Below are 27391 nucleotides of genomic sequence, written 5' to 3' on the forward strand. Positions count from 1 at the left end.
GCTCAAATTTCTATGTAAGGGGTCTGGGTAGTCGTGCCCTACAAATAATAAACTGGTTTTTACTTAACCCTATATATTGTGACTTACTTTCCAACCTGACTCTGGCATAACATTATGAGACAAGGAAGCAAAACAAAATATTTTACCTTAAATCATGCTTCTTTGCCATTTATTGAAATGGCCCTGCAAAGGTGTCCTTTGTGGGCGAAAATGTGCATATGTAAAGAATCTCTATTAACATAGCTAGATCTTTTTCTTCCAGGCCCTCCCAATCCTAAAGAGATTAACTAAAAGTCTAGCACCCTTTGAAGATCTGAACTGGAAATATTTGACGTCTGTTGTCTCTAAGGGCAGCCACTATAAGACTTCAAAAGAACCTTGGTCTCTACAGTGTTTTTTCTTAACCTAAACATTTCTTTTCTATGATCCCTGGTCTTTAGACAAACTCAACCAATTTTCAACCAGAAAATGTTTCAATTTACCTATAACCTGGAAGCCCCCCTTTGAGTTGTTCCATCTTTCTGGACCAAACCAATGTATTTCTTTTTTTTTTTTGAGACGGAGTCTCGCTCTGTCGCCTAGGCTGGAGTGCAGTGGCCGGATCTCAGCTCACTGCAAGCTCCACCTCCCGGGTTTACGCCATTCTCCTGCCTCAGCCTCCCGAGTAGCTGGGACTACAGGCGCCCGCCACCTCGCCCGGCTAGTTTTTTGTATTTTTTAGTAGAGACGGGGTTTCACCGTGTTAGCCAGGATGGTCTCGATCTCCTGACCTCGTGATCTGCCCGTCTCGGCCTCCCAAAGTGCTGGGATTACAGGCTTGCGCCACCACGCCCGGCCCAAACCAATGTATTTCTTAAATGTATTTGGTTGATGTCTCATGCCTCCCAAAAATGTATGAAACCAAGCTGCACCCCAACCACCTGGGGCACATGTTCTCAAGACCTCCTGAGGGCTGTGTCATGGGCCATGGTTACTCACGTTTGGCTCAGAATAAATCTCTTCAAATATTTTACAGAGTTTGACTCTTTCCATCAACATTAGTAAAGATTTTACTTATGTAAACTTGAAAAAGTATTTGACTATTTTATTTTTTCCTGATTGTTTGATTTAAGCAGTTTTATTTTCTTAAGCCAATTAATTAGAGCTCTTTTATATATTTTCAGTATTGAAACATTGTGTACACAACACATAAATACATAGACACATTAGGCATGCTGATAGAGGTACATTTTTTTTTTTTTTTGAACCAGAGGGTTTCTCTTGTCACCCAGGCTGGATTGCAATGGCATGATCTCAGCTCACTGCAACCTCCACCCCTGGGTTCAAGTGATACTTCTGCCTCAGCCTCCCGAGTAGCTGGGACTACAGGCATGTGCTACTACACCTGGTTATTTTTGTATTTTTAGTAGAGACAGATTTTACCATGTTGGTCAGGCTGGTCTCAAACTCATGACCTTAGGTGATCCGCCCACCTCGGCCTCCTAAAGTGTTGTGATTACAGGTGTGAGCCACCGCACCTGGCCTAGAGGTAACTCTTATAGATTCATAAAAAACTTTTTTTTCCCTTACGCTTTCAGATTCTTCTTTTTCCCCTCCCCACTCTCCCCTACTTTCAGATTCTTGATAACCTGTTTCACAACCCTAGGAAGTTGTCAGCTAAATAGCCTTAAATTTGCATATTAAAGAAAACAACTCAGGTGAACTCCAAATGGCAAAATTTACATTATAAAGTGTGGACAGAAAAAGTCTGGTGTGCTAGAAGGAAATTAAAACAGATTTAATTGCCAATTAAACATAAAATTATAGAAATTATAAAAGTCTTTTAAATACACACACACACACACACAAACACACACACAACCTATAGCTTTTCCTTCAGAACTTTTAGTCATGAGATAAATACAAATTTACCGGTTTGCAAAAAGAACTTGTTGGATCAAAACTGTGGTTTTTATCTTAATAGAAAATAATGGCAGATTTAGAGCAGGCAGAAAAGAAGAATAGAGAAAAGAGGTCTTAGGAACTCTATAGTTTGTAGGTCGACCTTAGGGCTCTTTTTCCTTAAAGTAAATGTGCACAAAGACCATATTATTTCCATTCTACATAAACTTCGGAAGTATAGGTGCCATAAAACCTACAGAGTGCTCAAAAGAGGGTCATTCTCTTTGTTTTCTTCTCATTCTTAGATTATTTGTTTTCCACTTCTTTTTTTCTTAAAAGGAGAAACTGAACTTGGCCTAGAGTTTTTGTGTGGTGGATTATTGTGTGCTGCTTGTGGGCAGGACTCCACAATGTGTCACCACTGAATTGCTTCCACCCTCTTACATGTCTCAGTTTCTCTCTCCAGAGGTTTATGACTTCTGAGAGGGCTCAAAACACTGGGTGATCAGCCCTTCAATGTGTTTCCTGGATGAGCCAGTTTTTAAATTAAATTTTTTTTTTTTTTTTTGAGACAGGGTCTTACTCTGTTGCCCAGGCTGGAGTGCAGTGGCATAATCTTGGTTCACTGCAACCTCCACTTCCTGAGTTCGGGCAATTCTTACATCTCAGTCTCCTAAGTAACTGGAGTTACAGGCACACACCACTACACCTGAATAATTTTTGTATTATTAGAAGAGATGGGGTTTTGTTATGTTTGTCAGGCTTGGTCTTGAACTCGTGACCTCAAGTGATCTGCCTGCCTCGGCCTCCCGAAATGCTAGGATTACGTGTGTGTGACAGCACCTGGCCTAAATTAATTTTTGTTGTGGATTTCCCTACAGGACTGCTTGCTGCACATCGTAGGGGGTCAAACTTCCAGACACTCCCATAAAGTCCCCAGTCACTCAGGAGCACCTATCAGCTGGGAGGAGCAAATGCCCTTTCTTTTTGGAGCTGAGAAAATTCAGTCTCTCATAAACCTATGAAAGCAACAGTTCAGTTCCTCACGCAAATACACACAGACAAACGAAATTGAGATTAATGTTGGGAGAAAAAGCAATAGAGAGGATCCTTCAGAATGCATCTCCAAACTAGAATTAGGATTCTTTTTTTTTTTTTTTGAGAGAGAGTCTTGCTCTGTCGCCCAGGCTGGAGTGCAGTGGCGTGATCTTGGCACAGTGCAGCCTCCACCTCCCTGGTTCAAGCAATTGCCCTACCTCAGCCTTCCAAGTAGATGGGATTACAGGTGCACACCACCATGCCTGGCTAATCTTGAACTTGTGGGGTCAAGTGGTCCACTGGCCTCAGCCTCTCAAAGTGCTGGGATTACAGGCGTGAACCACCGCACTGTGCTCAGCCTCTGGTAACTTTGTAACTTTTGTACAACATTATACACACCAAGGTCAAATCCTCTTAAAGTGCAAGGTCATCTCTGGCACCCAAAGCCAAAGAGGTCATGTCATACAATAGAGGAAAACAGAGCTTTAGACCTAAGGGAATCTGCCCAGCCGGGCGTGGTGGCTTATGCCTATAATCCCAGCACTTTGGGAGGCCAAGGTGGGTAGATCACGAGGTCAGGAGATAAGGACCATCCTGGCTAACACAGTGAAACCCCGTCTCTACTACAAATACAAAAAAATTAGCCGGGCGTGGTGGCAGGCATCTGTAGTCCCAGCTATTCGGGAGGCTGAGGCAGGAGAATGGGATGAACTCGAGAGGTGGAGCTTGCAGTGAGCCCAGATGGCGCCACTGCACTCCAGCCTGGGTGACAGAGGGAGACTCCGTCTTTAAAAAAAAAAAAAAAAAAAGAATCCGCCCATGACTCTTGAAATCCCACAAAGACAAGAGAATACCCCAAAAGGGGGTGAGTGGCACCTTTGTTCTAAATTCTATAAGGAGGTTCAAGTCATTAGAAGCCTTGTCACGATTTTTTGGCAATGCAGATGGCAAAGGGTGAAGGAGGTATAGGGTGGAAGAAAAGTAAACAAAAGAACGGTTGAATTTTTTTTTTTTTTTTTAAATTTGAGACAGAGTCTCACACTGTCGCCCAGACTGGAGTACAGTGGCGCGATCTCCACTCACTGCAACCTCTGCCTCCTGGTTCAAGCGATTCTCCTGCCTCAGCCTCCCTAGTAGCTGGGATTACAGGCACCCACCACCATGCCCAGCTAATTTTTTTTGTATGCCCAGCTAATTTTTGTTTGTATTTTCAGTAGAGACAGGGTTTCACTGTGTTGACCAGGCTGGTGTTGAATTCCTGACCTCATGATCCGCATGAGCCTCAGTCTCCCAAGGTGCTGGGATTATAGGCGTGAGCCACCGTGCCCAGCCTAAGAACAGGTGAATTTTTAAGACCACGAAGCAAACACAGAAACCAAATACACGGTTTTTTGTTTTCTGTTTCTTTTTTTCTTTTGCAGTTGTGAGGAATTTTTGTCAAATTAGAGAGGCCTTGTTACCCATAATTCGGAATTCTCACTTGGATTTGACCAAGTGAGGCAGTGTTGGTCAGTGGGAAAAAGACAAAAACAAAAAAACCCAACAATATGATCACTGAGCACTCTAATGGTAAGGAGAAATTAAGACCAGCTGGTTGTTAACTTTAGCTAAGACAAAATCCCTATTCAGCTACTTATCTAGGAGTGAGTCTCAGGCTGAAAATGGCTCTCTACCATCCTAGAAACAGGAAAAAAAAAACCCCTCATCTTCCCTGTTGGAAGTGAGCTCAAACTCCATAAAGGAGTCATGGAAGCAGGAAAATTTACCTTCCTTGTCGGAAGCAAGTAAAACTCCATAATAATAATAATAATAATAAAAGGGAGCTGTACAACAAAATAAACTTTAGATCTTGACCACATTTTGGGAGGTCAGGGATTCTCTGGAGGGGGTGCTCCCAGACCTTAGCAAATTGTCTGTTGGTTTGAGCCATGAAGTTAGCTCATGTTGGTACCAAGCACCGATAGAAGATTTGTCAAAGATCAGAGGTATCTCCACTCAGAATCCCTCCGTGGTAACCATCCTTCATGTCAGGCCTCTGAGCCCAAGCTAAGCCATCATGTCCCCATGATAAACAGCCATGTTGCTCACACAAAGCCTGTTTGGTGGTCTCTTCACACGGTCACGTGAGACACTTCATTCAGTAAATATTTACGGACTGGTTACCATACATTAGGCACTATTCCAGACATTGGAGATACAATGATGAGCATGAAAAACGGTCTAGATAAGAACTGAGGTCTCCAGACATACTTCACACCCACTCAGTTTTGTCTTTTGCCCTAGTTGCTAATTAAAACTTACTTTGCGGTGCAGTGCGACCTCATTAACTTAAAATTACAGGCTGTCAGCTATGAGGGCTAGACCGTAAGAAAGTCCAGTGGAAATCCTTCAATGAAAAGAATCTGTTCTTGGGTGGAAGCCCCGCCCATGCAGGAGGAACAGAGGGCTTCCATTCCCGCCTCACACAGGTGAGGGTCAGCCCCTTACTCCCTACTGTAAGCCTGATTAGTGGGCGCAGCTGACTTCAGGATCTCAAAAAGAGGAAGGGAACCCCGCCTCCTACGTGCTCGCGGGGGGGGGGCGGGGTCGGTGGACTGGGCGTGAGTTAATTGGCTGGGGGGCGGGGCGCCACGGGTTGGCTCTGCCCAGGCGCTCGCGCGGATCCCGGGTGGAATGACGGGAGGGAGTCCCGGCCGCTCCTACCTCCCAGCGATGGCGTCGCGGTGCCGCGCCCAGTCCCCAGCCTGCCCGTCGGTACTCACTGCTACCCGGAGGTCGCTCAGACGGTGAGATTTGGGGCGGGTCCGAGGCAGCGGCGGGACGCTACCTGCGACCGGGACCATGAGGAGCGGCCAGACCCATAGGGCCGGTAACGGGAGCAGTCGCGGCACCTGCTGAGCGGAAAGAGGGAGCGGCCCGGCGCCGCGGCGCAGCTGGGGCACGGTAGAGGCTTGCCCGCGCCTCGGCCATGTCACTGCTCTGCGTGCGCGGTGAGTGCGCGAACTGGGGCGGGGAGGCGGGGTGTCGGCGTAGAGGTCCCCGCACCCTTCCAGTGGGCGTCCGGTGACCGTCTCTCCCAAACTTTACATCCCGTCCGTGCTTTGGGGGACGATTATGTTGACAATCACGTATAAACGCTTGAGTTCTTTCCACTCTTTCTTGTTTTCCCCCACGTTCCTGCAAGGGAAGATTATTTCCCCATTCTGGTAGCCATGTGACAACGTTGTTGGCCGGCAGGCTCAGATCCTATTAAACAGTGACTGAGGTTCTCTAGTGAGAGTGGACGAGTTAGGAGACCGCGGATGGTTGGTGCCTGTGAATGGTGGGCCGCCTCTCATTCTTTTCCTCCTCCTCCTTGCACCGTAACACTACAGTATGCTTAGTAGCAGGTTCTTTTTATCACACTTTGAATGCGTTAGTGGTACAGCTGTCACATCCCTTCTATTGCTTGTCTTGTGCCCTGCCACTTCCCTGAACACTAACCTGTAGTATAGGCTAAGATGATTATTCTGTTCCACTTGGGAGGATGTGGTGACTGCTTTTGAGGATAAGAGGTATGATTTATTTTTATTTTTGCTTGCCTCACAGTAACTCAAGGTGAAGGGCCATCATTGCTTTTCCCCTGAGGACACTTGACCCATCTAAGAAGATATCTTAAAGCAAGAGCTTTGGGGTTTAAGATGAGGCGTGGTATGCAAACTAAGCTCCATGTGGGTAGAGACTGTTTCTTATTAGTTTTTGTATTCCTAGTGTCTGACGTAGTAGAAGCTTAATGCTGGTTTTGAATGAATGCAAGTACTGTGACTTCAGAGAGATTATCTGATCAGAAAAACACAGGGTTTGGATTAGCCATTTAATTTGATCTCGGGAAATTCAAGTTACAGCCTATCATATCTGATGTGTCTTGATTGTAAATGAGAGCATTTATCAACTAGAGCCTTCACTAGAGCCTTTTCCTGATACCTTTTACTGGATAGAGTTCATATTTCTTTTGGCTCTACAGATTAGAAGCATTGTTGTTGTTTGTGATTTCTCCAGTAACGGTGTTTACCCCAGCTGCTGGCAAATGGAACTGCTTTGCTCTGTTCTCTTCCACTGTTCTGTTAAATCTGCATTAACCCAAAATGGATTTGGCCATTTCCGGGGATTATGAGACATAGAGTTTTTCATGGTTGATTTTTCATTAATGAGAATTTTGCTTTGCTTTTAGTAAGACATTTCTCTCAGCAGCTGGGAATGTATTTATTCCTTTAGATCCCTGCTGCTGAGTAGCAGGATTTGGGAGAGGTTGGGCTTTGCTGTGTCTCTTTGACAGTTTAATTCTCTACTGCCACGCTGTATTACAGAGCTGGTCCTTATGAAAGACCCTTTAGGCAGGAGCACTTGTAAATCAGAAATTCCTATCTGACTGAATTTAAATTACTACTGGTGTTTTCATTTGTTTGAATAGCAGACAGGTTTCATTGTGTAGAAATTCTGCTATTTAGCTAACTTCTTTCCTTTTTAATGTTACATTAGTGGAGTTTCTTCTATTTTGAATCTGGATAAACAGAGATCAGCAGGTCATTGTCTTTTTGAATAGAGATCCAGAAGATTTTAATTACTGAAACAAACAGGTACCTTATATGCAGATATTCATAATGAATGGCAAGGTATTCATTCTGGGAAAACTTACAGAAATGAATTGAAATACATCTTTCTTTTCATTTCTTTTTCTTTTTTTGAGACAGAGTCTCACTCTGTCACCCAGGCTGGAGTGCAGGGGCGCGATCTCGGCTCACTGCAACCTCCGCCTCCTGGGTTCAAGCGATTCTCATGCCTCAGCCTCCAGAGCAGCTGGGATTACAGGCATGAACCACCAGGCCCAGCTAATTTTTGTATTTTTTGTAGAGACAGGGTTTCACTATGTTGGCTAGGCTGATCTTGAACTCCTGACCTCAAGTGATCCACCTGTCTCGGCCTCCCAAAGTGCTGGGATTACAGGCATGAACCACCAGGCCCAGCTAATTTTTGTATTTTTTGTAGAGACAGGGTTTCACTATGTTGGCTAGGCTGATCTTGAACTCCTGACCTCAAGTGATCCACCTGTCTCGGCCTCCCAAAGTGCTGGGATTAGAGGCATAAGCCACCGCACCCAGCACAAAATACATCTTTCTAAAATGACTTTCCTTGCATTATATTTTGGCAGTAGGAATGTTATATTCTGAAAGCAGCCTATGTAGTGATATTTATTACAACTCAATTTCAATTTATCTTGGAGTAGAATCAATTAGAAGCTTCCTATGCAGTCAGAGTTCAAAAAGTAGTTAACTTGATATAGAAATTGGCAAACTGGTATTGATTTAATCATTCCTAAGCATTTCATTCAAGAAGTCAGTTCTTTTGTCTTACCTTTTAATCATGCCTTATTGCCTGCAGGTTTTAAGGCTCTCAATACTCTGGCGCCAGCCCTCCTTAAAAAAAATGGCCTTCTATTCTTGCCTATCTGTATGCAGACTTTGCTCTAGCACTAACTCTGTTTATTCCTCTCCTCTGTTCTGCACTTGTGCCCCCTGAAATACTCATTCTGTATTTTCTGCTTATCTAAAATGTATTCTTCCTTTCCCAGCTAACAGTTTACTTTTTTGTTGTTGAAAATTTCTTGAGGTCCCCAGTCCACAGTGATCTCTTTTTCCTTTAAACCCTCAGAGCACTTGTGGTCTGAACAGTGCCACTAATTTGGAAATGAATCATATGCTGCCTGCAACTGGTCTTGTATTGTGGTGCTTATGGTGACCCAGACAAAGGAAGTAACAGCATTGGTCAGATCAGATCTGGAATTTTGTGTTCAGCTGTGGTATTTCCTTCTAAGAGGCATATTGAGAAGCTAGATTATCTTAAGAGGGGAATGATTAGAATAATGAAACACATAGGAACTGAACCATTTGAAGAATATGGGAAATTTAGTTCTAGAAGATTTAAGAGGAAGAGGATCATAATAGTACATGAAGACTTTAAAAAACTGTCTTATAGAAGTTATATCATCTGCCGGGCGCGGTGGCTCAAGCCTGTAATCCCAGCACTTTGGGAGGCCGAGACGGGCGGATCACGAGGTCAGGAGATCGAGACCATCCTGGCTAACTCGGTGAAACCCCGTCTCTACCAAAAAATACAAAAAACTAGCCAGGCGAGGTGGCGGGCGCCTGTAGTCCCAGCTACTCGGGAGGCTGAGGCAGGAGAATGGCGTAAACCCGGGAGGCGGAGCTTGCAGTGAGCTGAGATCCGGCCACTGCACTCCACCCTGGGCGACAAAGCAAGACTCCGTCTCAAAAAAAAAAAAAAAAAAAAAACAGAAGTTATATCATCTTTTTTTTGTCATTCCAGAGGACAGAACTGGGACAAGTGTGGATCAGTGGTTGAAAATGACAGGAAATTGGATTTTAGCTTAACATAAGAACAGTTGGGTTGTTCATAACAAATGAAATGGGCTAGTTAGATTTTTTGACACTAAACAGAAATTGAATGAGTGGTAAGGATGTTCTAAAGGGGATATTGACCATTGAGTGGGAGATTTGACTTGAACTTTTTTTTTTTTTTTTTTTTTTAATTTTTTGAGACGGAGTCTTGCTCTGTTGCCCAGGCTGGAGTGCAGTGGCATGATCTCAGCTCACTGCAACCTCTGCCTCCCAGGTTCAAGCAATTCTCCTGCCTCAGCTTCTGGGGTAGCTGGGATTACAGGCGCTTGCCACCATGCCCGGCTAATTTTTTGTATTTTTAGTAGAGACAGGGTTTCACCATGTTGGCCAGGCCGGCCTCAAATGCCTGACCTCGTAATCTGCCCACCTTGGCCTCCCAAAGTGCTGGGATTACAGGTGTGGGCCACTGCAACTGGCCTAGACTTGAATTTTTAAGAAACCACTCTTTTATATAATTCACTTAGTCTTTCTTTAAATATTTCCTTAAGTATAAAGAAATATAAGTCTTTAACATGTTTTGGCACAGCTTTACTTATAACACTGATACTTTTTTTGGGCTTCCATAGGAACCAGTGCCACATGAACAACTCCAATAAACTAAATGAAGGGTTTTGTTTGACTTTTATTGTCTTGATATTCATGACCAAGTTTCTCCGAGCAAATTATAAAGCATTTTTAGAATCAGATCTTTCCATAGTATTTCTTTGTAATTCCCAGTGTTTATAACAGTGCTTAGTTAGATAATTTATGGGTTTTTTTACCCCCAAAAGTAATACATGCAGGCCAGGCGTGGTGGCTCTTACCTGTAATCCTAGCACTTTGGAAGGCTGAGATGGGAGGATCACTTGAGGCCAGGAGTTTGAGAACAGCCTGGCCAACATGGTGAAACCCTGTCTCTACTAAAAATACAAAAATTAGCCAGGTGTGCTGGTGCGCACCTGGAATCCTAGCTACTTGGGAGGCTGAGGTGTGAGAATTGCTTGAACCCAGGAGGCAGAGGTTACAGTGAGGCGAGATCATACCACTGCACGCTTTAGGTGACAAAGCAGGACTCTGTATCAAAAAAAAAATGTATATGGTAATACGTTGCTAATTATAGAAAATTAAGAAAATGTAGAAAAGTACAAAAAAAGAAAAATTTTCATGGGCCCACCACCTGCCAATACCACTGCTAACTTTTTATAATTTAATTTTTTTTTTTAAAGATGGGATCTCACTATGTTGCCTAGGCTGGATTTGAACTCTTGGGCTCAAGTGACTCTTGTCTGCATCACAAGTAACTGGGACTACAAGGAACATAACACCAGACCCAACTATTGTTAACTTTTTAATTCATTGTTTTCATTTTGTTTTTATTATAAGGTGATAAATATGCAGATAAGAAGTTGAAACAGTTTAGAGTGTGAAGTAGAAGGAAAAGTTCTCCTGTCCCCATTCTGTATTTTTACTTCCCAGAGCTAACTACCGTTTACTGTCTCTTACCTATCCTTCTGGAAATTTTCATTACAGATAAGTATATAGGTTCTGCAGTTGAATGTGTACAGCGTTCTTCAGCTTTTTTTTTTTTTTAACCTCAATGATGTATTTTCCTGTCAGATCTCGTGAGTCTATACCCAGCTTGTCCAACCTGTGGCACGTGGGCTGCATGTGGCCCATGACGGCTTTGAATGTGGCCTAACACAAATTTGTAAACTTTCTTAAAACATTATGAGATTTGTCAGCTATCATTAGTGTTAGTGTATTTTTTTTTTTTTTTTTGAGATGGAGTCTGGCTCTGTCGCCCAGGCTGGAGTGCACTGGCCAGATCTCAGCTCACTGCAAGCTCCGCCTCCCGGGTTTACGCCATTCTCCTGCCTCAGCCTCCCGAGTAGCTGGGACTACAGGCGCCCGCCACCTCGCCCGGCTAGTTTTTTGTATTTTTTAGTAGAGACGGGGTTTCACCGTGTTAGCCAGGATGGTCTCGATCTCCTGACCTCGTGATCCACCCGTCTCGGCCTCCCAAAGTGCTGGGATTACAGGCTTGAGCCACCGCGCCCGGCCTAATTTTTATTTTTTGAGACAGAGTCTCGCTCTGTTGCCCAGGCTGGAGTGCAGTGGCGTGATCTCAGCTCACTGCAACCTCTGCCTCCTGGGTTCAAGCGATTCTCCTGCCTCAGCCTCCTGAGTAGCTGGGATTACAGGCGCCCATCACCACGCCCAGCTAATTGTTTGTATTTTTAGTAGAGACGGGGATTCACCATGTTAGCCAGGATGGTCTCAGTCTGCTGACCTCATGATCCACCTGCCTTGGCCTTGCAAAGTCCTGAGATTACAGGCGTGAGCCACCGTGCCTGGCCAGTGTTAGTGTATTTTATGCATGGCCCAAGATAATTATTCTTCTTCCCGTGTGGCCCAGGGAAGCCAAAAGGTTGGACACCCTGGTCTATACCATTCTTTTGAGTGGCTGCAGAGTATTCTGTTATATAAGCATACATAATTTAAACAGTTTTATATTGATGATATTCAGGATATTTTTCTTTTCACCATTACAAACAGTGCTACAATGAACATCTTTGTAGATTTTTTTTTTTTTTGAAATAGAGTCTCACACTGTCGCTCAGGCTGGCATGCAGTGGCGCCATCTCCACTCGCTGCAACCTCCACATTCTGGGTTCAAGCAATTCTCCTGCCTCAGCCTTCTGAGTAGCTGGGATTACAGGCACCTGCCACCATGCCTGGCTAATTTTTTTTTTTTTTTTTTGTATTTTTAGTAGAGAAGGGGTTTCACTATGTTGGCCAGGCTGGTGTTGAACTCCTGACCTTGTGATCTGCCCTCCTCAGCCTCCCAAAGTGCTGGGATTACAGGTGTGAGCCACCACGCCCAGCCTGTAGATGGGTTTTAAACATTTGTTTTTATTTTTGAGACAGGGTCTTGCACTGTCACCTAGGCTGGAGTACAGTAGTACAATCATGGCTCACTGCATCCTCAAACTCCTGGGCTCAATCTATCCTCCCATCTCAGCCTCCTGAGTAGCTGGGACTACAAGGGCATGCCACCATGCCTGATTAATTTTTCTGCTTTTTGTAGGATGGAATTTCCCTATTTTGCCCAGGCTGGTCTGGAACTTGTGCACTCAAGTGATCTGCCCAGCTCGGCCTCCCAAAATGCTAGGATTACAGGTGTGAGCTACTGCACCTGACCATTTTTTTTAATTATTAATTTTTCTCTTTCCAACTTTTTTATTTTAAGTTCAAAGGTTGCATATTGCAGGTTTGTTACATGGGTAAATTGCATTGTGCCATATTGCAGGGGTTTGATATGCAGATAATTTTGTCACCCAGTGATCAGCATAATACCCAAATAGGTAGTTTTCAGTCCTTACTCTCCTCCCACTGCATAGATGATTTTTGTTATATGTTTGGAGATCTCCAGTTAGCTTTCCACCTGGACTTTGTGTGTGATTTGCTCGTTGCTGTTTTCTTTGGCATATAATTATACTCAGTTGAACCAGATGCCTCGGTGTCTCAGATCAACATCCTCTATTAAAGGCAGATCCTTCATCAACAGGTAATATTTTTCTATGCCTATTGAAATGACCAAAGACTCTGCTCTTGTAAGTAAGTTTGACCTGTGATTTCCATGTACTTTTCTTTCTTATTTGTATTTTATTTTCCATATGAACATGTATTACTTGCTTTTTTTTTTTTTTTGATACACGGTCTCGCTCTGTTGCCCAGGCTGGAGTGCAGTGGCAGTGCAGCCTTGACCTCCCTGGGCTCAGGTGATGCTCTCACCTTAGACCCCTGAGTAGCTAGAACTACAGGCTTTCTTGTAGAGACAGGGCTTTACTATATTTCCCAGGGTGGTCTTGAACTCCTGGGCTCAAGCAATCTGCCTGTCTCAGCCTCCCAAAGTGTTGGGATAACAGGTGTGAACCACTGTGCCCGACTGCATCTTTAAAACAGAACAAAACAATGTCACTGGTGATGGTAACAGGACCAAGTTGATTTATATTGTGATTTGCCCTTTAAAAAACTCATTACTGCACAGGTGAGGTGGCTCATGCCTGTAATTCTAGTACTTTGGGAGGCTGAGTCAAGAGAATCACTTGCGTCCAGGAGTTTGAGACCAGCCTGGGCAACATAACAAGACTCCATTCCTACCAAAAAAATATTCAAAAATTAGCTGTACGTGTTGATGCATGCCAGTAGTCTCAGCTACTTGGGAGGCGAGGCAGGAGGATGACTTGAGTCCAAGAGGTAAGGGTGTAGTGAACCATGTTCATGCCACTGCACTCTATCCTGGGTGACAGAGCCATCTCAAAAAAAAAGTTCATGGCTTATCATTAATCATCCATCTAACTAGACATGTTGATTGTGCATTGATTCTACTCTAGGGAGAGTCCGAAAATATATTTCGGTTTACAGCCATTGTGGAAAGTAGGAATGGTAATGATATTAGAGTTTGCAGACATAAGGATAGGTTGGTCAGATACTTCTCATCTCCTTCCCCACCCGCCACCTGCCGCTGAATGTTATTGTCATCTGCCTCAGCTAACTCCTTTTTGCTGGGCTTCCATCGATCATGGTTCTAGTAGTCCCTGCCCTTAGAGCAGAGCTGTGACTGTGTTCCTTTCACTTAGGGCCTCAGGAAGTTGACTATGCTTTGTGTGAGCCAGGCAGTGATGGGGGAAAGGACCAATTTCCTCTGCTATGCTATTGTTATAAACTGTTCTGTTCCTTGTAAGTAGTGTATTCTGTAATTTAGTTTCTAAAAGTGCGGTTTCTAATAGTTGGGCTCTTTAGGCCAATAAGCTTAATTTGTATCCTATTTACCTGTGCTGTGTATTTCAGACTTTAATGAGTTTGTTTACAGTTTGGGCTGTGTATCATTAGTAAATATTTGTTGAATACTTTCTCTGTGCATGTTTATGACACAAATCTGTATTGTAGATAAAAGGCCATGGAATCTAGATAGGTTTTAAAATGTCTGTTATACAGTGTTCTTACATAAACTGAGAGAATCCATTAGGATTATTAGGTCTGATTTGGAATAAGCAGGATAAATTAAGTTCTTCCTTGAGTAGGGAAATAACTGCACTGTCTTGTTCTAACATTTATTTTCACATTGTTATTTTTATTATTACTGTTTTTTTGTTTTGTTTTTGAGATGGAGTCTCGTTCTGTTGCCCAGGCTGGAGTGCAGTGGTGCAATCTCAGCTCACTTGCAACCTCTGCCTCCCAGGTTCAAGCGATTCTCCTGCCTCAGTCTCCTGAGTAGCTGGGACTACAGGCATCCACCTCCACTCCTGGCTAATTTTTGTATTTTTAGTAGAGACGGGGTTTCACCATGTTGGCCAGGCTGGTCTCTAACTCCTGACCTCAAGTGATCTGCCCACCTCGGCCTCCCAAAGTGTTGGGATTACAGGTGTGAGCCACCATGCCCAGCCTTATTTTATTATTAGTTTTTTGAGACTGGATCTTGCTTTGTTGCCCAGGCTGGAGTACAATGGTGCAAACATGGCTCTCTGCAGCCTCGATCTCCTGGGATCAAGTGATATGCTCATTTCAGCCTTCTGAGTACCTGGGACTATAGGCATGAACTACCATGCTTGGCTAATTAAAAAAAAAAATTTTTTTTTTTTAGAGATGGGTTCTTGCTATGTTGCCCAGGCTGGTCTTGAACTCTTGGGCTCAAGCAATCCTTCTGCCTCAGCCTCCTAAAATGCTGGGATTATAATCATGAGCCACCATCTTTAGCATTTAAAGTAAGAGTTTTTGAGTTTGGGGAGTATTCTATATATACCTTCTTTTTTTTTGAGACAGGGTCTCATTCTGTTGCTCAGGCTGGAGTGCCATGGTGCTAATCAGGGCTCACTGCAGCCTCAATCTTGCTGCGCTCAGCTGATTCTTCCACCTCAGTCTCCTGAGTAGCTGGGACTGTATGCTTGTGCCACCACGCCTGGCTAATTTTTGTAGTTTTTGTAGAGACAGAGTTTTGTCACTTTACCCAGGTTAATCTTGAACCTGTGAGGTCAAGTGGTCTGCCCGCCTCAGCCTCCCAAAGTGCTGGGTTTACAGGCATGAACCACCGTGCCTGGCTCCTTTTTTTTGAGATGGAGTCTCATTCTTTTACCCAGGCTGGAGTGCAGTGGCTGAATCTTGGCCTACTGTACCCTCTATCTTGCAGGTTCAAGAGATTCGCCTGCTTCAGCCTCCCGAGTAGCTGGGATTACAGGCACCCACCACCATGCCCAGCTAATTTTTGTATTTTCAGTAGAGACAGCGTTTCACCATGTTGGCCAGGCTGGTCTCAAACTCCTGACCTCAGGTGATCCACCTACCTCAGCCTCCCAAAGTGCTGGGATTACAGGTGTGAGCCACCATGCCTGGTCTCAAGTATAGTTTTTTAAAGAAAGAAGTCTCATTCTGTTGACCGGACTGGAGTGCAGTGATGTGATCATAGCTCACTGTATCCTCAAACTCCTCAACTCAAGAGATCCTCCTGTTTCAGTCTCCCAAGTAGTTGGGACTACAAGCATGTGCCCCCACACCTGGCTAATTTTTGGAAAGTTTTTTGTAGAGATGGGTCTCCCTATGTTGCCTACGCTGGTATCAAACTCTTGGCTTCAAGCATTCCTTCTCTCCAGGACTCCCAAAGTTCTGAGGTGACACACATGAGCCACTGTTCCCCACCCCAGGCTAGTTTATTTTGATTAACATGTTTGTCAGATTCTGCCACTTGATGTGTGTGGCAGGTAGTTCATTGATTTTCGTTGCTATGTAGTATCTTGTTAGATGAATACACCATTATTTATTTAATGTATTTCTTAATCTCATGACAGTGTAGATTAGATTATGTAGGGGAGAAATTGTAGGCACTTGAATTATAGCAGGAGTGATTTAGATTAAATAGAAATTAAAATTTCTGGATGAAATTTGAACTGCCACAGAAAAACTGTGAAATTTATTTTTCTAGGGCTCTTCAAAAATAAGCCCTATTTCCTTCATTTAAAATTTTATTAATTTTTTTTTTTGTAGAGATGGGGTCTCACTATGCTGTCCAGGCAGTTCTCAAACTCCTGGGCTCAAGGCCTCTTCCTGCCTCTGCTTCCCAAAGTGCTGGGATTACAGGTGTGAGCTACCATGCCTGGCCCCTTTGTTTTTTTTTTTCTTTTAATTGATATGTCGTAGATGTACGTATTTTGGAGATATATGTCATATTTAGATAAATTCATATAATGTGTAATGATCAATTCAGGGCAATTAGGATATCTGTCACCTCAAGCATCTTTCATACTGGGAACACTGAAATTCTCTTCTGGCTATTTGGAAATGTACGATAGATTTTCATTAACTATAATCATCCTACTGAACTATCGAATACTAGATCTTATTCCATTTATCCAACTGTATTTTTGTAATCTTTAATCAACCTTTCTTAATCCTCCTTCTCCTGTTTCCTTTCGTATACTAAGGTGTAACTGCTCTGGATGAGGAAGGTTAGATAAGCAGCTTTGCATTTCCTGTTTTGTTGCAGTCTTTTCTTTGATTATTGGGAAATGGAATAAAAATGTAAGCATATGGTTAAAATGTTGTGTTCAGCTTTATAAAGTATATTAAAATAATTCTTTTGTTATCTTTAGTAAAAATGAAATGTACTTTCTCAACTGTGATGTCCAGAAATAATTGTCCACTGGGTGTGTGAGAAAGGCCAATAGAATCAAAGGAAAAAGAATCATGAAGTCTTTTTTTTTTTGTGCTGATGAATCCTGCAGTGATAAAATATTTGGTAACAATGTGACAAGAGGAAGTTTGTGCTAAGGTGTATTTGTGTGAACTACTTTTATCCTATAAATAGGGAGAAGCAATTCTTAGTTATTAGGAATATAGGTTTCCAGAAAGAAGAGTGTTGCTTTCCTGTTGCTGCTCGGTTCTCTCTTTTATCATGGTAAGTACTTCTTTAGAGCTGTAGAAGACAGGCCTGTGGACTGTGTTGGGCTGTTAATTTTCTCTTGCAACTGTTTGCTTTATTGATTTCTATAGCGTTTCTTTGTAAATGATGTTGAGAAGAGGTTAGAGGGCAGGGAGGGAGATCTGCCTAGCAACCAAGAAGGGGCTGGCAGTTGGACAGTGGGAAGATAATTGCTTTTATATAATTAGAGTTAGGGCAGAGATGATTCAAAAGGCTAGATTACTTACATGAGCCAAATTAGTTATGAAGCAAATTTTAGAGACTTTGTCTGCAAAAGGATAGAGGAAATCTCCTTGCCAAGGAAAGGAGGGTAAACGATAGATATAAACCTGTATGTCTACTTCACTTCAGCCCTCCATTCCCACAATTATACCAGAGAGCATGTCATTCTTTGGAATGGTGCTCTCCTTTTGTAATCTTAATTTTCAGAATCTATCTTTTTTTTTTTGAGACGGTGTCTCACTTTGTAGCTCAGGCTGGAGTGTGGTGGCGCGATCTCGGCTCACTGCAACCTCCACCTCCCTGGTTCAAGCGATTCTCGTGCCTCAGCCTCCCAAGTAGTTGGGATTACAGGCACTCACCATCATGCCCAGCTAATTTTTTAATTTTTGGTAGAGATGGGGTTTCGCCATGTTGCCCAGGCTGGTCTCAAACTTGTGAGCTCAGGTGATTCGCCCGCCTCAGCCTCCCAAAGTGTTAGGATTACAGGCATGAGCCACTGCGCCTGGCCAGAATCTATCTGATCGTATTCTTTTACAGCTTTTACTCTTGCTGTGCTTTAACCACTGTGATATAAGCTAGATGTTAAAAGCTTTGGTTTTAGACAGACATGGCTTGGTGAATATATCAGCTCCAATACTATGAGTTGTCTGCCTTTCCATGTGTTACCTCATCTCATTGACCCTTAATTTCCACATCTTTAAAATTCATATATTTGTTAGGGTAATAGTACCAGTGATGGTAAAAATACCTATAGCAAAGTATTGCTGACATAATTATTGTGAAAGTGATTAGCACTGTCCCAGACATAGAAGACATAGAATGAGTACTTATTTTAATATAAAACAGTATTAATATTCTTCATCCAGCTTTATGATATCTATTCATCGAAGACAGGGAGCTGAAAGTCTTCCTAGATCTCGCTCTCTTTTTTTGAGACAGGATCTCACCTTTTTTTGAGACATTCTCACTCTGTTTCCCAAACTGGAGTGTAGTGATTTGATCACAGCTCACTGCAGCCTCAACTTCCAGGGCTCAAGTGATTCTCCTACCTTAGCTTCCTGAGTACCTGGGACTACAGGTATGTGCCACTACATTCAGCTAATTTTTTTTTGTGTGTGTGTGTGTAGGGTCTCCCTCTGTCCCCCAGGCTGTAGTGCCCAGGCTGTAGTGCAGTGGTGCGATCTTGGCTCACTGCAACTTCTGCCTCCCGGGTTCAAGCGATTCTTTTGCCTCAGCCTCCCCAATAACTGGGACTACAGGTGTGTGCCACCATGCTCGGCTAATTTCTTGTATTTTTAGTAGAGATGGGGTTTCGCCATGTTGGCCAGGCTGGTTTTGAACTCCTGACCTCAGGTGATCCACACACCTCAGCCTCCCAAAGTGCTGGGATTATAGGCATGAGCCACCGTGCCCCACCATTTTTGTAGAGACAAGGTTTTGCCATGTGGCTGAGGCTCGTCTCGAACTCCTGGGACTCAAGCAATCTGTCTGCTTCAGCCTCTCAAAGTGCTGGGATTACAGGCATGAGTGCCTGTGTCCAGCCTAGACTTCTCAATTGAGGAAGAAAATACAAAGAGGGAGGAAAGTTGGGTTCAGTTGAGTTTATGGGATCTGTGAGATAAGTTGCATGTGAGATATATTGAATTGAATGTATCAGTCTCATTGCAGATGATCCTTGAAAATGGTACCCCTTGCTGGATGCGGTGGCTCACGCCTGTAATCCCAGCTCTCAGGGAGGCAGAGGTGGGAGGATAGCTTGAGCCCAGGAGTTCGAGACCTACCTGGGTAATATAGCGAGACCCCGTTCTCCACAAAAAGGAAAAAAACAAAAGACAAAAATAAAAAGAAAATGGTACCCCAAATGTAGGTTTGTAGGTTGGTAGAGAAATCTGTTAGAGATAAATATTTGGAAGTTGCAGGTATTTGGTAATAAAGACATTAGCTTGAATTAAAATGCTTATGGAGGGTCAGAAAGGAGAAAAAGGGGCTGATGGTCCAGCCGAGGAACTCCAGTGTATAGGAATGGGCAGAAGAGGAGTTGACAGATGTGGTCAGAACTGCAGAAAAATGGAGAGTGTTGTGTTAGGGTCTGTAGCCTAGAGTAGAGGGAGTTTCAAGAAGGAATGATCAGATGATAGAGGTGAAGGAGACTCGATGAGAATTAGGAAAAATGAAGAAATCATTGGATTTGAAAACAAGAACAGTTTCATTCGGGTAATGTGAGGGCAGGCAGTGTATTATAGTAGTTGATGAGTATTTGGGCAGTAAAGAAGGGGAATGAGCAAGTGTAGGCTACACATTCAGAAGTTCTGTAGCGAAGAGAAGGGTTAAGAGTAGTCTTATAGGCCAGGCGTGGTGGCTAACACCTGTAATCTCCCAGCACTTTGGGAGGCCAAGGCGGGTGGATCACTTGAGGTCAAGAGTTACAGGCCAGCCTGGCCAACATGGTGAAATCCCGTCTCTACTAAAAATACAAAAAAAAAAAAAAAAAAAAAAAATTAGCCAGGCATTGTGGTGCATGCCTATAATCCCAGCTATTTGGGAGGCCAAGGCAGGAGAATCGCTTGAACCCAGAAAGCAGAGGTTGCAGTGACCCAAGATCACACCATTGCACTCCAACCTGGGTGACAGACAAAGTAAGACTCCGTCTCAAAAAAAAAAAAAAAAAAAAGAGTAGTCTTAAGAAATTTGAGTATTTGTAGCTTGAAGGGAAGGAATGTGTAAGAAGGGGAAAGTCAAGATGAGATGGGGAAGGAAGAGAAAATAACTGATTTCTTTGTAAAGTAGGATGCAAAATTATCAGCTGGTAGTGAGGTGGTGGGGATGATTTAGAGAGCTTCAGGAAAGTGCAAAGGTTTCATTCATTTATTCTTTCAACAACTATTGGGCTGGGTGTGGTGGCTCACATCTATAATCCCAGCACTTTGGGAGGCCGAGGCAGGCAGATCACTTGAAGTTAGGAGTTTGAGAAGAGCGTGGCCAATGTGGCAAAACCCTGTCTCTACTAAAAATATAAAAATTAGCTGGGTGTGGTGGCGGGCACCTATAATCCCAGCTACTCAGGACTCTGAGGCATGAGAATTGCTTGAACCCAGGAGGCAGAGGTTGCAGTGAGCTGAAATTGCATCACTGCACTCCAGCCTGGGAGACAGAGCAAGTCTCAAACAAACAAACCAACAAACAAAAACAAAAAAAACCCCACAATTGTTGTGCTAGTCACTTGGGAGGAATAGTGAGGAAAAAACCCCTTTCCCTCTTGGAAGTTTATATAGACTAGTAGGACTACGGAGGAGTTAGACATTAAACAAGGAAGAATCATACAAATTAATATAAAATAGTGAGTAGGAAAAAATACAACTGATTTGTGCTATAAATGAGAGTACATGTTGTTATGAGAACATGTGTTAAGGAAAGTTACCTACACAGATCAGAGAGGTCCTCCAAATGAAGTGAAGATTGAACTGAGATCTAGAAGAAGAGAATACTATCGAGAGAAGGAGAAGAATATTCTAGGCAGAGGAAATAGTTTGTGCAAAGGCCTTGCAGTGGGAGAAGGATCTGAGAGAAGGCAAGTATAGCTGATATTCCAAGAGAAAGGGAAAACGTGGATTAAGATGAAGCTGGGGCTCCTGATCTCAGGTGATCTACCCGCCTCGGCCTCCCACAGTGCTAGAATTACAGCTGTGAGCCACAGTGCAGCCTGGCCAACATGGCGAAACTCCGTCTCTAGTAAAAATAAAAAAATAAAAATAGCCGGACATGGTGGTGGTGGGTGCCAATAATCCCAGCTACTCGGGATCCTGCTGAGACAGGAGAATCTCTTGAACCCAGGGGGCGGAGGTTTCAGTGAGCCAAGATTGCACCATCTCACTCCAGCCTGGGTGAAAGAGTGAAACTCCGTCTCAAAAACAAAACAAAAAAACCAAAAAAACAAAACTATAGGGCCTTGTAGGCAACATAAGGTGGAAAGTTAGCGGGAATAAGACCAAGGAAGGGGCAGAAGTATAGAAGTTTATAAACTGAAAGCACTGGGTTTGTACTTAGATTTGTTTGAATTCTTTTTCTACCAGTGAAAGCTTTTGGCAAGCCTCTTGACTACCAAGCCACAATTTTAAAATGGAAGTGTTAATATCTGCCCCATGTACCTTCATAAAGTTGATGATAATTAAACTCTAAGATCATGTGTTTGAAATTCTATTGTATAGTAACTTTTACTCTCAGTCCTTTTTATCTCGTTTGTAGAGACTTAACTGTTTTGAAACTTATAAACAAACAGGATGTGATCACTTCCATAAACATTTATTGAGCACTTAACTATGGGTGAGGCATTGAACTAGTCACCCTGGGTATATAAAAATGAGTAAGAAATGGGCCTTGCCCTCAAGAAATTGAGGGCAAAGAAGGGGTGACAACCATGTGTACAACTAAGCATGATACAAGACATAAATGGATAATTTCTAAAACAGAAAAATATAATGGATTATAGAAATTTCAACTCAGGGACAGGGAAGAACTGTAGAAAAAGTCAAGTTTTCCATTATGATGTCACTCATTAATTGGGATAGGAAGCATAGAAAGAAAGAATAACAGCTTCTGGGGAGATGTTTTGGGTATTGGTTGTGTTGAATTTGAAGAGTTGGCAGTCCATGTGTTAAGGTTGGAAACATGACTCGGGAGATCAGGGTTAGAGTAGATTTGGTCTGTTCTTTGTGGATCTGTTGTGTGGAGGCATGGTGACAGGATAAACATATACTCAGCATCATCATTATAATAAACTCCATTTCATCCACTATATGATGCCATGGATTGTAAGAGACATCATTCTTTTATATCATTTAAAAAATACTATTGCTGGGCACAGTGGCTCATGCCTGTAATCTCAGCACTATTGGGAGGCCAAGACAGGTAGATCACTTGAGTCCAGGGGTTCAAGACCACTCTGGGCAAAATGGCAAAACCCTGTCTCTACAAAAATTAGTCAGGCATGGTGGCACATGCCTGTAGTCCCTAATACTTGGGAGGCTGAGGTGGGAGGATTGCTTAACCCGGGAGGCAGAGGTTGCAGTGAGCTGAGATCCACCACTGTACTCCAGTCTGGAGGACAGAGCAAGACCCTGTTTCCAAAAAAAAAAAAAAAAAAAAAAAAATTTATATATATATGTATACACACACACACACACACACACATATATATACACACACACACAGTTGATTGCTCTATGACATGTCATTGATTGTAAGATTCATTTCAATTTCAGAGTGGTTAAATATGAGAAAATAGGCCAGATGTAATGGCTCACACATGTAATCCCAGCACTTTGGGAGGCTGAGGCGTGTGGATCACTTGAGGTTAGGAGTTTGAGACCAGCATGGCCAACATGGTGAAACCCTGTCTCTACTAAAAATACTAAAATTAACTGGGTGTGGTGGTGCATGCCTGGATTCCCAACTACTCTGAAGGCTGAGACAGAATTGCTTGATCTTGGGAGGCAGAGGTTGCCGTGAACTAAGATTGAACCACTGCACTCCAGCCTGGGTGACAGAGTGAGACTATCTCCAAAAAAAAAAAAAAAAGACAATGTCTCACCATCTTAGAATCAATGAAATACTGAAGCTAACATTTAGTGAGTCTTTACTCTTTGCCAAGCTTTTGCTAATAAGCAGGTAAGGATTAATCATTTAATTCTTGTAATAACCTTGTTATCCTCATTTTATAAATGAGGGCACTGGCCTACCGAAGTTTGTCCTTTTACATACTGAAAAGCTGAATTTACTTTTTTTGCTTTACTCTTAACTATACAATACCAAATTAATTATACAGGGTAGTGCTTTGGAACATGAATAAAATCTTTTTTTTTTTTTTTAATAAAAGTATTTAGGGAAAGATGGCTATTATGCATTGTTGGCTGTGAATCAGAGTCCCACTATAGCTGTGGTTTCTGTTTGCTTAGGATATATTCATGGACAGCATTATAGCAGGTGTTTCATAGACTGGAGAGTTTATTATGGCTCTAGTTTAATATTTGAAAAAAAAATAAAGGGAGTTTAATAAAGTCCCTTTTTTTTCTTGGGAGGGAGTGTGATATAATGGAAAATTTGGGATTCCAGAGAACTCTGTTTTGAATCTCACTAGGTAGTTACTAAAATTGTGTCTATAAGTAAGTTTCTTTTTTTTTTTTTTTTTTTTTTTTGAGACGGAGTCTCGCTCTGTAGCCCAGGCTGGAGTGCAGTGGCCAGATCTCAGCTCACTGCAAGCTCCGCCTCCCGGGTTCACGCCATTCTCCCGCCTCAGCCTCCCGAGTAGCTGGGACTACAGGCGTCTGCCACCTCGCCCGGCTAGTTTTTTGTATTTCTTAGTAGAGACGGGGTTTCACCGTGTTAGCCAGGATGGTCTCGATCTCCTGACCTCGTGATCCACCCGTCTCGGCCTCCCAAAGTGCTGGGATTACAGGCTTGAGCCACCGCGCCCGGCCTATAAGTAAGTTTCTTAACTTCACTAAGAATCATCTTCACTGAGAATCATCTTCTGGCCAGGTACAGTGGCTCACGCCTGTAATCCCAGCACTTTGGAAGACTGAGGCATGTGCATAGCTTGAGCCCAGGATTTTGAGACCAGCCTGGGCAACATGATGAAACCCTATCTCTACAAAAAATATAAAAATTAGCTGGGTGTGGTGGTGCATGCCTGCAGTCCCAGCTCTTTGGAAGGCTGAGGTGGGAGGATTGCTTGAGCCTGGGAGGTTGAGGCTGCAGTGAGCTGTGATCACACCACTGTGCTCTAGCCCAGCCTGGGGGACAGAGTGAGACTCTGTTTCAAAAAAAAAAGAGAAGAAAAAAAAAAATAGAGGCATACTTTAATGGTTTTAGTTCTAGGTAAAGTTAAAGCATTAAGTTGAGTTAATTGGGTAACATCCTAGTTTTCCTTTACACTTCACTATAGACTGTAAGAGTCAGTTGCCTAATGTAAGAATTAGGTAGATGGGTGGCTAGAATGACCTTGTCTTGTCTGTGTATAATCAAACTTGGGTTATTTCTGATAAACAGTAACCATAGAAATCTGTGTATTAATGTAAACTCTATTCCAATTGAGGTTTATTTATTTAGAAAACATTTAAAAAGATACACTTGAACACTTGTACATGCTCAATTATAACCTGAACTATGTTTACTTTATAATTAGTCATTGGTTTTGTTAGTTGAGGTTTGATGTAAGTACTTGTTTGTCTTTTGGTTTGAGAGAGACCTTATAGGGAGTAAATTTTATTGATTCTTGGAGAAATTAAGTTATTTTTTTCAAGGACAGGGTAGCGTATTTATGTATATTTCATCTGTATTCTTTTTAAGTTGTGATAAGTCACTGTGAAGTAAAGTGGAAGCCCAGTAGTGATATCTAAGACTTTTGAGAAATGTTTGTGAATGAATGAAACTAAAGATATATGGCTGCTTTGCAAGTTTAGTTTTGCTTATTATTCTATCCATACCACCATATTTTAATAAAATTTATTTATTTATTTATTTTTACTTAGTTCATGTGAGCATAAATTGGAGCATTAGTTATTTCAGTCAGTGTGAATTTGGTATCAGTACTGCAGGGAAAGAGCTGTGGACTTAAAAAATTATGGGCTTTTGAATATGTTTCAATTTCATACTGCACTGTTTAAGTAAGCCAGACTTGGGGTACTTAGCCTTTCTGAGTTTTAATCTGTAAATCGTAAATGACACACTCTACAACAGTGTTTTTAAAAATTGTAGCAGTGTTTGTTTTTGTTTTTGCTTTTGTTCATTAGATTTGAAATCAATTAAGTGGGTGACCAGCCTTAGGGGAAAAAGACACAGAGTTTTGGGCAGGCGGAGTGGTTTACACCTATAATCCCAGGACTTTGGGAAGCCAAGGTGGGATTGCCTGAACCCAGGAGTTCCAGACCAGCCTGGTAAGCATATTGAGACACTGTCTTTAAAAAAAAAAAAAAAGCTGGATCTGTTTTGGCAGGTACCTGTAGTCCCAGCTACTCAGGAGGCTGAGATGGGAGGATCACTTGAGCCTGGAAAGTGAAGGCTGCAGTGAGGCATGATCACACCACTGCACTCCAGCCTGGGCAACAGAGTGAGACGCTGTCTCAAAAAACAAAACAAAACAAAACACAAAAACAAAACTTAATTTAAAAAAATGTAATAGGCATTTCTTTCCGTATTAGTGTCCTGACTTTTTCTCTTTTATTTTCATTCAAAAAATTTTCTCTAGTGCCTTGATAGGGACCCTTATTTTTCTTATTTCATAGATGTAACTAATCTTAAAATCCTTTATCTTTGTTTTTCTATGTTTCATGATTTTAAGCAAGTCTGTTAGAGCAAGTTGTTGGATTCTGTTTTCTAAAAAAATTGAGTTAATGTCTTTTGGTATTGCTCTGTCTCAGTGATTTAGAAGCTGTGTTTTATTGACATATAGTAACTTAGATGTGACCTGGAATTTATTCAATCTGTTCCTCATGTTTCTCACCTATAAAATGGAGATAATATTAGTACCTATCTTATAGGTACTAATATTCCTAATAAGGAATAAATGACAAAACACATATAACACACTTAGGATGGGACCTTGCCAATAGAAGCACTCAGTAAATATATACTTCTTATTATTTATCATGCAGAAAAGTTTAGCTCTCTTATCTGACAGCTTTCTATACATGTCAACAAACATATATAAAACATAAATGATATATGTGCTTTTCTTGATTTTCTTTTTTTTTTTTTTTTTGAGACGGAGTCTCACTCTGTCGCCCAGGCTGAAGTGCAGTGGCCGGATCTCAGCTCACTGCAAGCTCCGCCTCCCGGGTTTGTGCCATTCTCCTGCCTCAGCCTCCCGAGTAGCTGGGACTACAGGCGCCCGCCACATCGCCTGGCTAGTTTTTTGTATTTTTTAGTAGAGATGGGGTTTCACCGTGTTAGCCAGGATGGTCTCGATCTCCTGACCTCGTGATCCGCCCGTCTCAACCTCCCAAAGTGCTGGGATTACAGGCTTGAGCCACCACGCCTGGCCGGCCTTTTCTTGATTTTTCGCTTAGCTTTGGACAACTTTTATTTTCTGTTTTATTTTGAGACAGGATCTCACTCTGTTGCCAAGGCTGGAGTGCAGTGGCGTGATCACAGACCGCTGTAGCCTCCACTTCCCAGGCTCAAGCAATCCTTCCACCTTAGTCCACTCAGCAGCCGGGACTACAGGCCTGTGCCACCATGCCCAGCTAATTTTTGTATTTTTTGTAGAGACAGAGTCTCATTATGTTGCTTTGGCTGGTCTTGAACTCCTGGCCTGAAGTGATCCTCCTTCCTTGGCTTCCCAAATTGCTGGAATTATAGGCATGAGCCACCACGCCTGGCCTGGACAACTTTTTATGTCAACGAAGATCGATTTGGCCAGGTGCAGTGGCTCATGCCTCTAATACCAGCACTTTGGGAGGCTGAGGTGGGCGGACCATTTGAGGTCAGGAGTTCAAGACCAGCCTGGCCAACATGGTGAAACCCTGTCTTTACTAAAAGCCTATAGTCCCAGCTACTCAGGAGGCTGAGGCAGAACTGCTTGAACCTGGGAGGTGGAGGTTGCAGTGAGGCCAGATCGGCCACTGCACTCTAACCTGGGTGACAGTCTGTCTCAAACAAACAAACAATAAAATACATAAAAATAAAGATAGATCTGCCCACCAAACTATCCTTGAAAAACCCTAAATTCTGAGTCGTTGGAGAGGTTGATTTTAGTAATAACTCCATCTCCTGTGTGGATGGCTGGACCTGCATCAGTTAAACTCTTTCTTTACTGCAATGCCATGGTCTTGGTGAACTGGTTTTG

At 42.7% G+C, this 27391-nt stretch overlaps 1 protein-coding gene across 3 annotated transcripts in view; it reads left to right on the forward strand.

Moving 5' to 3' along the window:
- The first annotated feature begins 5543 nt into the window (after window positions 1–5543).
- UNC13B (unc-13 homolog B) overlaps window positions 5544–27391 on the forward strand; it is a 233211-nt gene continuing 211363 nt past the window's right edge. For 2 of the 3 annotated variants that reach the window (XM_007968847.3, XM_007968848.3), the window contains exon 1: window positions 5558–5909. In XM_007968847.3, the coding sequence (XP_007967038.3) occupies window positions 5888–5909 (22 nt within the window). In that variant the 5' untranslated portion in view covers window positions 5558–5887. Of the gene's footprint in view, window positions 5910–27391 lie in introns of all 3 variants that reach the window. The other variant, XM_073021753.1, reaches the window with a different exon arrangement.

Source organism: Chlorocebus sabaeus, chromosome 12 (genome assembly GCF_047675955.1).
Source record: "Chlorocebus sabaeus isolate Y175 chromosome 12, mChlSab1.0.hap1, whole genome shotgun sequence".
Lineage (NCBI taxonomy): Eukaryota > Metazoa > Chordata > Mammalia > Primates > Cercopithecidae > Chlorocebus > Chlorocebus sabaeus.